Source organism: Anabrus simplex, chromosome 6 (genome assembly GCF_040414725.1).
Source record: "Anabrus simplex isolate iqAnaSimp1 chromosome 6, ASM4041472v1, whole genome shotgun sequence".
NCBI classification, from domain to species: Eukaryota; Metazoa; Arthropoda; class Insecta; order Orthoptera; family Tettigoniidae; genus Anabrus; species Anabrus simplex.
In genome coordinates, this window is record NC_090270.1 from 303,123,748 (window position 1) to 303,142,219 (window position 18,472).

The following is an 18,472-nucleotide window of genomic DNA, read 5'->3' on the forward strand; positions in this document are numbered from 1 at the left end:
CTGATTTAAACGTATCTATTCAACACAGCGTAAGATCACTCATTATGCAATTTTAGCGAAGTACAGGCTACCTGTTTTAACCTTAATACACCGAAAATATGTTCTTATTAAACACGGAAGATTATTTAGTATTACTAGTTAAGAAATGTGTGTGAATTTACGTATTTCTGAGGTCTGAGTTTTGAAGAAAATTACGCCAGGCTGTTATTCTTATGGTTGTAGAAACAAATCAGGAAAGGTTTTTAAAATGAAATTAGGCAATTGATTGTTTTCAGCACGTTATAAGACGCTCCCAACACCGAGTAGAGTTGTTTCATGCATTATAATGGTAACAATAACAACAAAATGGGTTAGTAATTTTATAGAGGCCAAGACAGTAAATGTCAGATTTCTCCGTTAATATTCGCCGCATCGAAAACCTGTACATAAAGAAAGTTGTTTAGAATATAATTTCCGACATTTTAAGTTTTGTGCGATTTTACTGTGTAAGGTAAATAACAGAGATTTTCACGATTATATTATTTTTTACAAATTTTCAAGTATCCCAGAAATTATCTGTTTTATCTGAAACCTGTACTTAACAAAACTCACAGGAAAGGTCACTTCCGATCATATACTGCAAGTCTCATTCATTTTCACCGTATGAGGTATTATGATTGATATATTCTCGAATTCAAACTGTTATGGCTATTCATCTATTAAAGGATGTGGTTATAAGTGCCGCCTGGCATCCAGTTGAGTTTTCCCATACATTATAATGATAAAAATAATAGTCCGACTCCGTGGTTGAATGGTCAGTGTACTGCTCTTCGGTTCAGAGTGTCCCGGGTTCGATTCCCGGCCGGGTGGGGTATTTTAATAGGTCGGGCTTGGGGACTGGGTGTTTTACGTTTGTCCCAACACTCTCCTCTTCATACTCAGACAACATACCACACTACAAATCACCATAGAAACACGCAATAGTGATTACATCCCTCTATATATGATTTGCGTCAGGAATAGCATGCGGCCGCTAAACAGGACCAAATCCACATGTGTGACGCAGTTCTCATCCACAACTCCACATTTGTGGGAAGAACGGTAGAAAAAGAAGAAGGTATTGATAACAATGATAACAATGCTTTAGCAAAACCGATAGTAGCAAATAGAATGTTTAAAATACAGCGGATATCTACCAGTACTAACTGAACCGGGGCACAGAAGTAGTCGCACATCACGAAAATCGAACAGCGGGTGGTCGATAATTGAGTCCTGAATACAAGTACACCGGGACCATAACAACTGCTTGTTTTCACCGAGCAACAAGTAGTATTTTCTCAAACGATAGGCTTGTTGTATAGTGATACTAATATTTAATTCCTCGTTGCGGGGATCGAACCGTAGCCATCATTAAAGGACAACTATGCACAACACGGGGACCATGGCAGTTGCTTGTTTTCGCCACTAAAGAGTAGCAGGTTTTCGCTATTATTACTATTAGTACCACGAGTAAAATGGTACAGTATATTATGTTAACTTATAGGCTATTACGAACATAAAATGGAGCTAGGTAATACAATTTTGTCTACCCATCGGTTAACTACTCATATTATTTTCTATCTTCTGCGTGTGTTCAGATTATGTACATACCGATGTCATATATAAAAAGTAAATTTCTATGTATAGTTTTATGATACTGCATTGTATATTCTGATATGTAAAACTATGTAATCTGATATATGGTAATTTTATAATTGTCTTAAATTTAAATAAACGGGCGAGTTGGCCGTGCGGATAGGGTTGCGCAGATGTGAGCTTGCATCCGGGAGATAGTGGGTTCGAACCCCACTGTCGGCAGCCCTGAATATGGTTTTCCGTGGTTTCCCATTTTCACATCAGGCAAATGCTGGGGGTGTACCTTAATTAAGGCCACGGCCGCTTCCTTACCATTCTTAGGCCTTTCCTGTCCCATCGTCGCCATAAGACCTATCAGTGTCAGTGCGACGTAAAGCAAATAGAAAAAATATATATAGGCTAACTTTACAGTCATTACATACAATATTCAAGACAATGACTATACTATTTTATTATATAGGCCTAGCTATCATCGCAGAATTTCTAACCTCTTCAATAATAGTGACTTATAGGCCTATACCACGTATAACTCTAAATTTTGAAGTTTTGTAGTCAGGCTCTGAATATAACATATACTGATAGGCCTATATACATACAGCATAAGCAAAATAAATAACATCTTAAAACGTTGACCTAGTCTATTCTTTATTGAAATAATAATAATAATAATATCACACTCCTTCATCTATCAGCTGATTGAGTACTTGGCAAAAACATGGCGGCTGGACTGGCCTTGGCCACACTGTACATATAGAGTCACTGTACATTTGTGATTTCTGTAGGGACTCTTTCTTTGCAATGTTATATGCTCTTTGCTAATATATACCGATAGTGTGCTTGGTAATATTAGTTTCAAGTGGGCTATCTCTAGAAACATACGATCGTATATTTTAAAAATTTAAAACATTTTAACAACACCACTCAATCTTATCTAATTTATTCTTAAACATCCAGCTGTTGTTTATAATTAATTGACATTGATTTTATCACGAACAGGTAGCCTATATTGAACATTGGGACAAATGTACCCAAGAAAGATTACACTCTTTACTCAAAACTGTTACTATCCCAATGATCCGCAAGTTATTATGAAGAGGATCCATTTTAGCTTTGGATTTTTTAGAATCCAACAATAACAGCGCTAATAAGCTTCTAACTTTCATGTGTGTAAGATGCTATCATTTCTTGATACTCATCTTGTGCAGTGTGGCATCTTTTTATATTATAATTGTAGCATGTAAATTTAAAAGGTCTTTAATGTGTAACGTAATTCTCATTGTAAACCATTATGGATAGATAATGTTTCAGACATCTGACCTTAAGGTTACCTACAGGCTGATAATGCCCTTAACCCATTGGGTCCGAGCCACAGAACCGTTCCGTGCTTTGTCTTGGTGGACCAAATGCCGGACCACGGAACTGTTCCATTATCTCACTTTACTACGTAATTCAACTTTTCGTCAATGCAATGTTATATGCTCTTTGCTAATATACATCGATAGTGTGCTTGGTAATATTAGTTTGAAGTGGGTTATCTCTAGACTTATGGCTGGTTTCTGGAATGACAGTTATCTGTAGATGCGTAGTTATCAGTGACTTAACATGGTGATATGTTTAAAACGAGTTTCCAAAACAACAGTTATCGGCTTCTTCACAGTTATTATATTATTATAATATTATATTTGCCTTTATTTGTAGTGGCGAAGTTAGGACTCGTGGTCCTCTCTTACACTTAACCACTTACACTTATCTGCGCAACGACTGGTAACTGCAGCTAGTGCTGTAGTTACCTCGATGTTAGAACTGATTCCAACATATACCGTTATGAGGCGCCACTCGTACAAGGTCTTATATTAGTTTCCACTGTCGGCAGCCCTGAAAATGGTTTTCCGTGGTTTCCCATTTTCACACCAGGCAAATGCTGGGGCTGTACCTTAATTAAGGCCACGGCTGCTTCCTTCCCACTCCTAGCCCTTCCCTGTCCCATAGTCGCCATTAGACTTATCTGTGTCGGTGCGACGTAAAACAACTAGCAAAAAAAAAATATATTAGTTTTGTAAACATTAATACGTGATAATGAACTGGTTATAATATATTTACAGTCATTCATTGTAGTTTTAACGTGCTGGAGTCGACATTATTTTGGTCAATAGATTTACTTCCACGTTATCACTGGCTTTTAGTCACTGATTCCACTTACATGGTGTCATCTGTTTAGGTTGTAGTCTTTTCGGAGTATGACGCCTCTAATGTAGATGTATCTTGCAATAGGGAAAGAATCGTCAAATACAATAGAACTCGAATCAAATGGATTTTCATCAGGTTCAAATTGATCTTTCTGTGTACAGTAGAATTAATGTTAAGATCTCTTTCGTCAGGCTTTGATTCGTGTGTCCCACCAACAGTTAGTTAACACCCAGTCTGAAATTATGGAATATTTACATTTGTATTAAATAATAAATATCTTAGGTACCGGTATGCATTTAATATAAGCCTGCTGAATAATAAATATAGATTTTTCATTGCTTTTTTAATGTTGTTATATTCTTTAACCAGTGACGTGAGGTCTCATAGACTCCCAATAAACATAAAACATCTGGACTTAATTAAAAATCTTGCAGGGAGCTGTAGGTTATGTCATCTTATCTGTGTCAACACACTTCACACCCTAGGTCGGGGTTAGCTCGCTAGGGTCGATTGAAATTCTCAAGTGGACTTCACGTCAACAGTTACGAGAGTATTTTTGTCAATGCATGTTGCGTGCTCAGTGTAAGTAAAACATCTCAAATTACTAGTCCATTGCAGTTATTATGAACTACAAATTCTCAGTTCGAGTTAGGGAACTACAGTACTAATGAAAAATTGAGTGATATGGCTATTTTCTTTTGGCTGTTGGAGATCACAGATTGTAATGCTTTCATGTTGTCCAAGTTGTGCCATGAAAGCCCGAAAAAAAAAAAAAAAAATGGAATTCTTGAAGGGTTTGACATCTGATCAGGTGAAATTACATGTCAAAGAAGAATAATAAATGAGTGAGTTCCCAGAGAGATACGAACAGGAATAAGCAACATGTTGTACGTAAGACTCGGTGTCGAGATACGGAAGAAAAACTGAAGAAACGGTAATCTTGCCGTACATATCCAGCATCCTCGATGAGAAAAACGGCATATGCGTGTTTTAAGTAGAAGTTTTTGGTTTGTTTGCAACCTACCAAAAAAAATCTGCAACAGTTGCAGCGGGAACAAATGGATGTCGCACCATCAGTGCAGAACTCAGTCCCGGAGTGATAGGTTTATGGATTTTTTCGTTTACGCTTGTGTTCTGGATCAGTGAAAAGTCATCTAGAAATTGCTGTGTATTTTTATAATTTTACTGGCGACAACGATAAAAGTCTGCGTACTGTGAATAAGAAAGAAGGGGAAATATATATAATGTTTGCATTATTTGATCGTACATACTGTATATTTATATTATGAGAGATTATTACCTGCTAATCAGATTGATTGAGATGACTGTACATATTTGCTAACCATTTTTCATTGTAGAAAACTTCTGCTAGTAAAAGTAACTAGATATTACCAAAATAATCCTAAAATCATTTGCGTAGAGACATCTATTGGAGGATGACAGATACTAAACATGACGATAACTGCACTGTTTATTACCAGGGCTTATAAATCTGGATTTAAGTTTCCGAAAACTCATTAAAATTAACAGCGCAGTTAAAGTTACAAGCGCATTTAGGTAACTCATGGGTAACTGTGGTATAAAACCGGCCATTAGAAATTCACTGGTATACAAGATGGCTGCCAGTAAACAACTGAAATTTACCGATATACAGAGTGAACAAAAAATGCCACGCTTGGAGGTTGGCATGCGATTCCTCATCCCATTGCAAGACAAAAGTTTCTATAGCCAAATCGGATCTGATGCTGTCGGAAAACAAGTTGAAAACGAGAAACTGGCAACTCAGTCACATCCTGCAGCGCATCGGAATGTAATAGAGAAACGTGCATCATCCCGCTCTACCGTACCTGCCGTTGCAGCTCACTGAGTAGACAGCTGGGTTATCAAAACCACATGCACCATGAATCTACGGCTCGAGTCTTTTCTGTGTGTGACGTCAGGTCACTAGTTTCCGTCGTGTAACTGCGTTTGTAAGCATGACATCCTGTTGTCACATGACAATAGTTGAACACATGACAGTGTGATCCATTCAACTAAATGCATGAGTCGACTAACCACGCAGTGCACAACCATAACTGGTCATGTCATGTGCATGTAGGGCGGCTTCCTGATGGAGTACACAAACGGCGAATATGTCAATATGCTTTTAGTGTTGGGTACATCCCATAACCAAGCTTCTGCTGCTTCTCGTGAGTATGCAGCACGGTACCCTCAAAGGCGTCATCCCGATAATGTTTTTTGTCGCCTTGAGCAATGCCTGCGGGAAACCGGTAATCTTCGTCCACGCGTAGTGGACAGGGGTCGTCCAAGGACTAGACATACTCCACAAATAGAGGACAACATTCTTGAAGCCGTTCACCAATCACCTCGGCGAAGTACCCATGATATTGCAAGGCATTTCCGGGTATCTCAAACACTGGTTGTTGATGTGTTGCACGACAAAAAGTGCATCCATGTCATTACTCGTTAACTCAACACCAGCGGCCAGAAGACCGCATTCAACAAGTGCAGTTCTGTGAATGGTTTTTGCAACAAGTTGAAGATAACGAATATTTTATAAAGAATGTTATATGGAGTGACGAATGTAGCTTCATTCGGGAAGGTATTTTCACCATTACAACAGCCATTATTGTTCTGACCACAACCCACATGCCATCCGTGCATCCGTGAATGTGGCTTTCAGGCACGCTTTGGCATAAACCTGTGGGCTGGAATCGTGGGAGGAGTGCTTTTAGGCCCTTACCTATTGCTGGACAAGTTGAATGCGCCTTGCTATCGTATGTTTCTGGGCAATACTTTGCCTGACGCTTTAGAAAACCTTCCACTTGGTGTTCGGCGACAGCTATGGTTTCAGCATGATGGTGCACCGCCACACTTTGGAATGACTGTGCATAACTGGTTAAATGAAGCGTTTCCAGGGAAATGGATTGGTCGTGGAGGTCCAATGTTCTGGCCTCCATGTTCTCTGGACCTTAATCCACAAGATGTTTATTTGTGGGACACTGAAAGGAACATGTTTATAGTACTCCACCCATGGATGTACAAGACCTAATAGCTCATGTGCATGCTGCATCGGCAATGGTGGATGCAGGTGTGTTGTGTAGGGTCTGGCAAAGTATGCTCCAGCGAGTGGTGAAGTGTTTGCAAATACAAGGTGGTCGCTTTGAACGTCTGCTGCAAAGTGAACGTTGCTCGTAAGTGTACGTACCGGCTCTGTGAAGATAAGACTGGATGTCACACGTACACTATGGAATTATTGTGCGTAGCATAATGGGCAATCTAGTGTAGCCTACCTATTGTACTGTATTGTTCCTTGAACCGCATTGGATAGAGACGATGTTACTGTACCCACTATCATGTTCTATATATTGGTTTTATTTGTGCCATGGACGAAACAGAGTGGTCGTTTACGCCTGTAAGAAGTTCATGTTGTGTTTGAATGTTCAAAAATAAAGGTAACTATAATGGTAAGACAAAACAGTGTATTGCATAGTGGAGGTGTACATTGGATACAATTTGATACATTAACTGAAAAATAAATTTTCGCAAACGCGACTCGAACATCGGCGCGTCGCACAACCGGCATTTATGGCATTAGCTCGTCTCGCTGAACTAATGAGACAGCTCCAGCAGAGCGCCGAGTTCATACGACCTGTGCTTGGCCACGCTGCATGCCATTACAGCGTTTCCAGAGCCTCATTTCTTAACTTGCATTTCTATTCAACCTATTGGTGGGACTAGGTTTTGCAAGATAAACCTTTGCAAGCCGCCCACTTCATGAGCGTATCGATGAGTACAATCAACAAATTAATTTAAAAACCACCTAATCGATACTTTATTTTTGCCTTGGGCAAAATTAAGAATACATTAGCACACACAGAACATGTTTCGACCACTTAGTGGTCATCTTCAGCTGTATAAAGATAGCTTAGATGAAAACATTTGGACAGTAGGCACATTAAACCTTAAAACTATGTTCCATGGGATCCTAAAAACTATTGCTCTAGGTGCTCTAAAAGAAGGGGGGGGGGCTTGGGGGGTAAGGTAATTTGTTGAGATAAGCTTTTGTCGTGAATTTCGACAAGGAATCGCTGGAAAATTTATGATGTCCAATAACGGACCATTTATATTGCTATTAAGGAACCGCATGCTGACCTCCACGTAGAGCATTGTTTGTTCACCCTGTATAACCCTTTTTAGAAAGTATTGATGATTAGGAATGTAATTTTTTCAGTGAAATTAGTAGTAATATTGGTAATAGTGTGAGCAATGCTCCTGAAGAACAATAGATGTGGAAATCGAAGTGGAAGGGCAAGGAAAAACTGTGTTACAGCTCAGCAGGCGGACTGAGTCCGGACCCATGGTGCTAATAAAATAAAATATTTTAAATGTATTCCTTGTTCTGCAGTTCGTGGTATGAAAGCCATTTATTTTCATTTATATTTAAATCTTTAATGGTCTTGTAAGTAAGAAATTTCTCATGATATGAAGCAACGCAGTTTCAATCCAACAAATATGCAGGGCTCAATGGGTTAACAAGGGGCAAAACATGTCCCTGAGAAGTTTATATAGTATTATGTAGATTTCAACCATGTAGCACGTGGTTTGTATTGAATAGGTGGTGATAATAAAATAGGCTAAATGATTTTTGTGATAATTTTGCTTGTAACTAAAGGAAAGGCAGAAGTAATGGGACCATATTGATATGAGAAAAAGAATGAAGGAGGGGCGAAACTAGTTGAGTTTGTGAGAGGAATGGAATGATTGTGGGCAACACATGGTTTTGGAAGGAAAACTGCAGAAAAATTTCAAGATTTGGCTGGGGTGATAGAAGAAGAATATCAGTAATTGATTACTTTTTGGTGGAAAGGACAAATCGCAGACAGTTTTGATGGATGTAACAGCTTTACCAGAAGCATTTGATGGAGATCATAGAGTTGTGATAGCAAAAGTGAGAGTTGGGAAAGTAGAAAAATTAAGGAAGATAAAAGAGAGTAAAATAAAAGTGTGAAAAATTAAAAAATAAGAATGTAGGGGAAAAGAATGCAGTAAGAAATGTAGAAAATGAATGGTCCAACTTTAAAAGTACATTTGTAAGTGAGGCAGAGAGAGCCTGTGGTAGAACAACTACTAGAGTGAAAGAAAAGTAGACATGGTGGTGAGAGAAGCAGTGAAAGAAAAGAAGAAAGCATGGCAAGAATGGAATAGGGATAAGAAAGAAGAGAAGAAAACAAAAGGAAGTATCTTGATAATAAAAGGAAATAAAATAAATTGGTAAGAGTAGAAAAGAACAAAAGTTGGGAATAATTTACACAAAAGATGGAAACAGAGGGAGCTGGTAGGAAAAGAATGCTGTATGGAGTTATACGAAGTAATAGGAAAGAAAGAGTTTATACAAAGCTGATGAAAGAGGAGGGTGGAGAGTTGATAACACATCCAAAAGGAATAAAGAGAAGATGGAGAGGATATTTTGATAACTTCTGAATGTGAGAGATTGTGCAGAGTAGACGGTAATAATACGGTGTGATGACTCAATAGTAGAAGATGATATAACCACCTTAGAGGTGGAATTAGCAGTCCTTAAAATGAAAATGGGGAAGGCACCAGGAATGGATGAAATTAGTGGGGAAATGATAAAAGATTGCTGGATCTGTTGGACTGCAATGGGTGTACAGATTGTTAAAGTGCATATGGAAACAGAACCATGTGCTAGAAGAATGGGGAAAGGGAATAATAATACCAGTCTTTATGAATCACATTGCTATCAAAAGTGGCAAAAATACTGGAAATAGTATTAGAGGGGAGAATGAGAAGAAAGGTAAAAGGAGAGGTGCAGGAGGAACAGTATGGCTTTAGAAGCAGAAGGTCTACAGCGGACCCAGTCTTCAGCATGAGGCAATTATTGCAAAAGAATTGGGAATATGGAAAAGATCTGGTCATAACATGTAACAAAGGCAGCGGTAGTGTTCCCAGGGAGGTGTTTGAAACCATGGTCAAGAAGAGACTGGGTACACAAACTGTAGAAATTGTGCAAGCAATATACAAAAACTGTGTCAGCAGTGTCCAGATGCCATTTGGAAAGAATGATTTTGATACAAAACTGGACTCAGGCAGGGGAGTGTGCTGTCACCTTCTTTGTTTCTAATGATTATGGACAAAATTGTAAAGGAGACAAAAGAAGCATATGGGAGTAGGGAGAAGTTATTACTATTTGCTGATGATATTGTGGTCTGGGGAACAAACAGCAAAGAAGTACAAGAACAACTTGATGCACTTAACAAGAAAATTGAAAAGTATGGTATGAAAATCAGCGCAGAGAAAAGGCATTGTGAAAATTGGTGGTCAAGGCCTTGAAATTGTTTACATTCTGAAATACCTAGGGAGTGAATTAATGCAAAATACATGGCTGGATATGGAGATTAGCAAGAGGGTGCAACAGGGCATTGTATTCTACCAGAGTGTAAGAAACCTTGTCTGGTGTAAGGTAGTGTAAAGAGATAATGTATTATGGACCCTTATTGACTTCTGCGGCTGAAACGTGGACAATGACAAGTAGAGAGGATAATAGAATTCAAGTCAGTGAAATGAAATACCTTAGAAGTATGATAGGAAAGACAAGGAAAGGCAGGTTGAGAAACGAAGATGTGAGAAAGGAGGTCGGAACGGAAAACCTAAAAGATAGAATTGATAGGAGTAAACTAAGATGGTTTGGACATGTAAAGAGGCTGGAGGAGGAAGGAATATTAAAACAGATGATTGAAATGATGGTGCTTGTTTTTTAAAGGGGCCTAACATCTAGGTCATCGGCCCCTAGTGGTACGAAATAAGACAAAATTGTAATGACAATTAAAAGTCCAAAATCATCTACTGAGCAGAATTCAAAACGTGATGGAAAAGAATGAATGGATGGATATGAATTTAAAACGGTCGGTGCATCCAACCCGTAATGCCCCACATTCCCAGAAACTAGCGTTAAACAATAGTATTACTGACCAAGGGACTGCTTCTAAAGCACGATACTGAATCAATGATGCTTATAGTCTAAAGGGGTCCAATATCCAGGTCATCGGCCTCTCATAATGGTACTTATCGTTAGGAAAGTAGAACCATGGTATTAGCTTGTTGCGGAACTAATCAAAAGTAGCGTAGACTCGTGGTATTCCACACTTTGTGGTACTACTCACAGGTAATGTGTACATGTAACACAGACCTACGGTGTTTCTCACATTGTGGCACCATTTACAGGTAACGCAAACCTATGGTGTTCCTCACATAGGTGTACTAATCACAGGGACTTGTACTATCCCGTGATGTTCCTCAAATAGTGGGTACTAAGCATAGGCAAGGCAGACCCATGGTGTCGCTCATATAGTGGCACTAATCGCAGATATTGTAAAACCCACCTTGATTTACACACTCGCTACTAATGACAAACCTATTGTGTACCTAACATAGTGGTACTACGCGCAAGTAAAAGCGATCCATGGTGTTCCCTGTGTGATGGTATTAATTACAAGTAGTCTCATGGTTCTAAATCGATCGTCCCTTGGTCGCCCCTTTTAGTTACCTCTTACGACAGGCAGGGATACCACGACTGTATCTTCGTTAACGTCCCCCACCCATAGAGGGTTGTGTGTTTATTTTGCTAGAGCTATTTTATTTCGCTCAAGTCCGCCGGCAAGCTGGTTAGGCAGCTACCTGGGACACGCCACATGGGAGTATCACCTCTCCTCCTGCTATGCCAGTGTGGTAGGTTCGTGGATGATTGAGATGAAGTTTGAGGGAAAGATAGTGAGAGGGAGACCTAGAACAATATAGAGGAGTGCAAATAGATGAAACCTGGACTGGGACAAAATGATGGAAGAGGAATGATGGAAGGAGAGGGGAAGGTGGAGAAGTGCTGTAAATGCCCCGACCCGGCAGGAGCTGGAGAAGGGGAAAGGAGGAGGATGATTGATTATGATGACCTTGGTGAGATTATTACCCTGAATGACAATGAAAAGGAAGTACTGGGAGAGAGCAAGGAAGGTGGAATTGGCATTTAAAATGAGCCATGATGCTTACAGATCCAAATCTGTCTCCTACCAGGATGGGACACTACTGCGTAGTAGTCAGACTGGCATGCCTTTGTGCTGTAAAAACACTAGCAAAAATGGAAGATATGTTGATTGAGGAAAAGGAAAGGAAGTTCCTCAGAAAGATTTTAGGTCCTAAGAAAGTGTCCAAGGGTTTTGTCTTCCACCTGAGGTCAAACAGGTATTTCTCACACAATGGCGCCACTCATAGCCAACGCAACCGATGAGGTTTCTCACCTAGGTGTACTAACCACACTATCCCGCGGTGTTCCTCACATAGTGGGTACTAATCACAGGCAACGCAGACCCACGAGTCGTAAAGATCACAACCGTTATGAAGAAACAAAGATTAACCTTTTATGGTCACCTGAAGAGAATGAACCCGGAAAGATTGGTGCACAACTTGCTCACTTTACGGGAAAAATGGAAATCTCATCCCCGCTGGCTGAAAGATCTGCACAAAGACATGCAGGTAAATGATATAAGACCAGAGGACATAATGGAGGGGACCGTTGTTAGGAAGAAAGTTCCGAGGTTTAGGGATGATCCATGGAAAGAAACTAAACTGGGGATCATCTCAGTGGGAGAAAGACTGAAAAGGAGTGCGAGGTCAAAAAACCTTTTCTTACAATGTAAACAAAAAGGTGTAAGTATGACAGAGAGGCTGGTAACTTGTGTAACCATAGTCCACAGTTGGCTGTATTGACGTAAATAAATAAATAATAATAATAATAATAATAATAATAATGTTTTTGCTTTTATGTCCCACTAATGAATTGATGTAGGGGTTTTGGGGACTCTTGTGAGATGCCAGAATTTTTTGCTGCAGGAGTTCTTTTATGTGTCGGTAAATCTTCCAAGACTAGGCTGGTGTATTTGAGTCCCTTGAAATACCACCTGTCAGCTTGGACTCAAGTGAGTGCTCTACCACCTGAGTCAGTCAGCCTGGCTGTTTTCTACTTTTCTGGTGAAAATTGTTAAGTGTGATTCTTGGTTTCTGATATGTAAATAGACTATTTCATTGTAACTGCTGATGATGATGATTGTTTTTTAAAGGGGCCTAACATCTAGGTCGTCGGCCCCTCATTGTTACTATACAGTACATATAGTTTTTCATACTCATAATTTGTGAATTTAAGTAATATGCTACATTAACAGCTTCACTGCACTTTTTTTGTAAATAAATTACTTGAGGGTTTTTGACTAAGGTATTTTTTAGATACTGACTCAAGGAAGGAAGTTCTGCATTTGTTGCTAATGTGGTTGTGTAATCAGATCATCTCTTTGTATTTGTTACCTTTTGTAATAGTGTGTAAGTACATTATCGGTGTGTTGAGTTAATAATAGAATCTTTAGATGTGTCATTATTGGGAAAAATTTCTCTTTTTGTGTTAATATTTGTCCTGGGTTTGATAGTGGTTGTCATTGGTGGATTCTGATTTTTTGCTCGAGTACTTTCATGTGTTCTGCACACAGTGCTTTCAAATTCTGACTAGTTTGTTCATTTGGGTCATTCATTATGATTCATGTAATCCTCATGAGTTCTACATGTTAAAATGCTAAATGTTGTTTCTGGGTTGTATTTTGTCTTATGCTCAAAATTTCAGAATTTTTTGTTAAGTGTTATTGTCTTGGTGTTAAAATGTAGTTTGTTGTCTCTCCTTGTTCATATAGTAGCCTACATGTTGGGTATATTGCGATTAATTTTATATTGGAGGCTGTCATTAAGTGTATGACTCTTAAGTATTAGCACCGTAACTTGGTTAAGATTGTTGGTAATCCAGTTCATTCAAAAGCATGAGATAGGGTGTTGAAAGTCCTAGATCCTGTTTGAGAGTTTACGCTTTTATGTGACAGCTGTGGGATCCAGTCTGGCATTGATTATACTTTTCTGACAAGATCCTTTTTCATTCTTGTTCTTTTTCGTTGTAGTTTGATCTATGAACCTAAATGGTATTGTATATTAAGATGTAGAGAGTTGAATTTTGTCCTTGTGATTGTCCTGTTTCTCTGTCCAATCCCCTCTTTCTTTGTCCAATACTCTCATTTGTAATAGGATCAGAGCTGTTTCTTCATTCACAATTGGGCTGGTTGGGTGATCTGTTGTGGAATTGCATAGTTTGAATATGTTAGTATTGTCCTTAACTTTGATTGCACAGAGAATGATTACATTAGAAAGAAACATAAGACAATTGAATTCCAGGTATGGAATTCAAAATGATACATTTGGACCTTTTCAGGTGCCAGCAAAATGACTGAATCAGAGTGTAGCAAAGGTAATGCATGGAGTTCATGGTTGCGCTCAGTGGTATTTTAGGAGAAAGAAGTGATTAACATATGAAATTTTCCTTACATCCCTCTTCTTTTCAGGTGAACTTTGCTGTATGGGAATGAAACCTGGATCTTATGAATAAACTAGAGGTAATAGATGTAAAATTAACAGTATTATTTGCTCTTACAAATTGGTGGGGACATGGTAGAAGGGAATTTGTAATGGAGAGGGAAAGGCTAAGTTAGGAATGAGATCATTGGATGAATCTGTGTACATTATCAGATGAGTGAAGAAAGATAGGTTACCTAGAAGAAACATACTTGTCCATGACGAATAATAGGAGAGATTGGTCAAGGGGACTATATTTAATGATATCACAGCAAGGTGCATAGAAGCAAAAGAGGCCTCAGTGCTGGTTGCAAGTGGATAGATATGGAGGTCCTTACTAGTTGTGTCTTACAAACAAAATACTGAAAAAAAAAAAAAAAAAAAACAAAACCAAAACCATAACAGTTGGAAATTTACACGTTTATTTTATGATGGACTCTGAATTCTCTGTGGAGGATCAGATTTTGTGAAATATCTATAATAGCCACTTGGCTCTGATTAAATGGCATTGCTTCTGCTTGTGCTTGATTGCTCATGTCATCCTTCCTACTTAACCTCTCATAGTCAACTCGTTCGTTTTGTGCGTTTGGTACCGGTATGTGTTGTCCTCATGAAAAGTTCATGAAGGGGGTCAGCTGAGTTTTTAGGTTACTGTTAAGTATTGAATTTCTTCCAGTGGTCTACTTTTGTTGTTGTAAATGCTACTTATTAAGGCTTACTTTACAATGCTTGATTACATTCCTCTGGTGGTGACGTAGCGGTAACTTGGGAAATACGTCCCATAGAATGCTGCTCATTGAAGTTTTCCATTATCTTGGTGTAGAGACCATGAGTATGGAGCAGAGAACAGAGTGGTTCTCTGGGTTCAATCTTCTCTGTGATTTCCAGCAAGCTTTATTAGTTGGGTAGTACAGTAGAAGCACCTGGACATACAGCTTTGTGTGAATTTGGTCTACGAGTTGCCTCCATATCCTAAGTTGTCGTCATTTTCCAGCTCCAGTTTCCAGGATGTGCTGTGTACAATTGTTCACCATCTCCTCCTGTCGTCATACATCATCTACCCATCTGAGACTTCTCTCCTCCACATCTGATTTTAGTCTGTTCACCATTTCCCTGGCCTTCCCATTTGTCTTTTTCCTTAGACGGTGAGGTCGAAATATTTTCTGGAAGGTCTTTTGCCGTCCATTTTCATGATATGCCCATACCACTGAAGTACACTTATTACACTAGTGTAGGGAACCTCAGTGCTAGCTACATTCCTACATTCCTGATTGTTTTCCTTTCAAGTAGTTTGGTTCATAGTTCTAATGAATCTCATTTCTGTTGCCTGAATTCTGCTGTACTCATTGTTTATCGTAGTACATGTCTCTAAACCATATGTGAGAACTGATATAAAGTAGGTGGTGTTCTACAGCTCTGTGTGCTTTTTCTTTTTCCTTTTTTTGCAGTCCCAGAGTAGGTTTCTGACTTGATTGTAAAAGTTTGATGCTTCCTGTGTTCTGCTGAGTGTTTCCGGTTTGACGGTGTTGTCTTTCGAGATGTGTTTCCGAGGTACTTGGAGTGAGAAAGTGATTCTAATTTGCTTCCTTCCAAAAGGAGGTTTGAGTTTGTTCCTTCCCTGTTGGTCATTTCTACGGTCTTCGTTCTTACTCATCTTCAGCTCAGAGTTATTGAACATATTGCTCCATGCAGTCAAATTTTTCTGTATTTCAGTTTCTGTTTCTCCCTGTATCCAGCACATCATCACTGAGTACCAGGGCATTTGGTGAATTGACCATTATCTTGGTAGATTTTATAATCTTGTCCATTACTGTTATGAACTAGAGTGGTGATAGGGCACTTCTTTGTCAGACACCTCTGTTTGTCTCAAACCAATTTGGATCCTCCAATGCCTATCCGAATACAGCTCGAACATTTATGATATAGTATCGTTCCTTTGTCACTTATATATTTTGGCACCTTGAGGTCTTCTAGACGTTCCCAGGTCTTGTTTCTGGTGACATTCATAGGCCTTCTCATGTCCAAAAATGTAATGGGTTTCTTACGGGTAGAGGGAAGACGGTACGTTTCAGGACACAAGTTCCTATGCTAAACTTAACAGTCTTGGTCCCCACTGCAAGCCCTTAAAGTCTGCAATGGGAATATATAAACACCCTGTATAATTCACTGTGGAAGATGAAATTAGAACTTTAAACAAGTTGGCTGCAACTGTGAGCTTGCGTTTGAGAGTGACTGGGTTTGATCTTTATCATTGGCAGTTCTGAAGATGGTTTTCCATTGTTTCCCCTTTTTTAACTACAGGCAATTTCTAGGACTGTTCCTTAACCCTAGAACTGTTGCAGGTTTACCTGTCAAGTGCTGCAGTAAATTTCCATAAAGCACGCACTAAAGGAATTTGGTATCTAAGTCGTCCAGTTGCAAAACCCGATATGTCCATTTTTTCTCAAAATTAGTTATCACCGCCATTGTATGCAGCTCATCAAAATACACAATCCAGCAATGTAATAGTGAGAAAAAGGCCATTTAATCCATATGTTTAAAGGTGACAAATAACGAAACTGCTGAAAAAGTTGTTAATGTCCAGCATGCGTTATGCAACAAAGCTCGTTATGTCGCAGAACCCTGTAAGAGGATCATACTTACACGAACAAAATCAGGCAATTGTGTGATAAGAAGTGAAGTAAACTAAAACACTGATTGTGGTGAAAGCAAAAAGCATATTGAACCATGGGAAACCCTTTTCTGCTATTGTGCCACGGCCAGTGGAGGAAGGGGTTCCTCTTAAGAAAGAAAAGCTCAACGACCTGCACACATTGCTGCCCAAACATTACGGGAAAGAGTGGATAAGGAACGATGACCTCGTGTTCTACAAGGCACTGTTTGACCAGCGGCAAAATTCAAACGGTGAAATGCCAGACTATGACATTGATGTGGGAGATTTTGTTGTGGACAATAACGGATTGTTAATATAACTGTACAAAATGTTAAAGAACTTATAAAACGTTTTGAATGAGTGACGATTTCTTGATCATCATCATCAGTTTTCCACTCCAGTTGCCCGGGTGTGGTTTATGAGCTCTCTCCACTTCTGTCTGTCCATGTACCACTCTTCTCTCAAGACGAAATCCCAGTTGACTCCTCTTGTTCCTATGTCCTCTTTCACTTGGTCCAGCCATCTCTTCCTAGGTCTTCCTACCGGTCGTTTTCCGGCCACGACTGCGTGTAGCCATTGTTTTGGGTTCCTTCTATTGTCCATTCGTTTGACATGGCCGAACCATTTCAAACGGGCCCTTGTCACTTTTTTATTCAGGGATGGGTACACACCGGCTTCCTCCCTTATTCTTTCATTCCTTACCCTGTCCCTTTTTGTCTTCCGTACCATAGTCCGTAGGAACTTCATTTCTGCGGCTTGTAGTTTGCTATTCACTTGTTGGGTTGTTGTGAAGGTTTCTATGCCATATGTTATTATAGGGGTGAAGTATGATTGGAATAGAATCTGCTTTGATCTTAAGGGAACTTGTTCGTTCCAGAGGAGGTTCCGAACTTGATGGTAAAACTGAGCTGATTTTTGAATGCGGTTGTTAATCTCATGCTGTATTCTGTTATCACTTGAAATGATGCACCCAGGATCTGATCTTGGTCTACTGTTTCCAGCTGTGTACCTTCCAGCATTATTTTTCCTTTCTTCTTCTGCCTGTTGACAGACATAGTAACAGTTTTCGATTTATTTATTGTTAATCCGTGTGCTTTCAAATGTTCATTCCAGGTGTTCAGCCTCTCTTGGACTTCCTTCTCTGTATTTCCCCAAATTACTACATCATCTGCAAATGCATTGATGTCCATATTGTTCTTCTGCTTATTTTCTTGATGTAATCATTAAATCAAAGAGCAGGGATTAGATATCAAAACATTATATCCTAACGTAAATTATTTCCATTTATGCTATTTTCATAGTGTAATAGTTTCAAACGTAGCTACTAAAACACTTTCTCCATATACTGCTGCACATATCTTTTATCTCCACAAAACTGCTGCAAAACTCGTTATGTCCAAATGTTTTTTGCAAATAGCATGGGATCTATCAGTTAAATTGTGTGGATATTTTGCGGTATGATAAAGATGAATGCTTACTGTTTAATTACAAAATTTCAACCTCCTATCTTTGTTGCATAACAAATGACAGTTTTTTGCACTTCCTGAAAAATTTGTTTGTCTG

General features: G+C 39.1%; 1 protein-coding gene across 9 annotated transcripts in view; it reads left to right on the forward strand.

The window, feature by feature from the left end:
• The window catches only part of Alh (Alhambra), a 338,473-nt gene that overhangs the window by 4,656 nt on the left and 315,345 nt on the right, over nucleotides 1-18,472 (forward strand). The window contains exon 3 of one of the 9 annotated variants that reach the window (XM_067150508.2): nucleotides 14,247-14,297. The exons of 7 other annotated variants lie outside the window; for them this stretch is intronic. In XM_067150508.2, coding sequence (XP_067006609.2) covers nucleotides 14,283-14,297 — 15 coding nt within the window. In that variant the 5' untranslated portion in view covers nucleotides 14,247-14,282. Of the gene's footprint in view, nucleotides 1-13,854; nucleotides 14,298-18,472 lie in introns of those variants that run through there. One more of the 9 variants, XM_067150509.2, reaches the window with a different exon arrangement.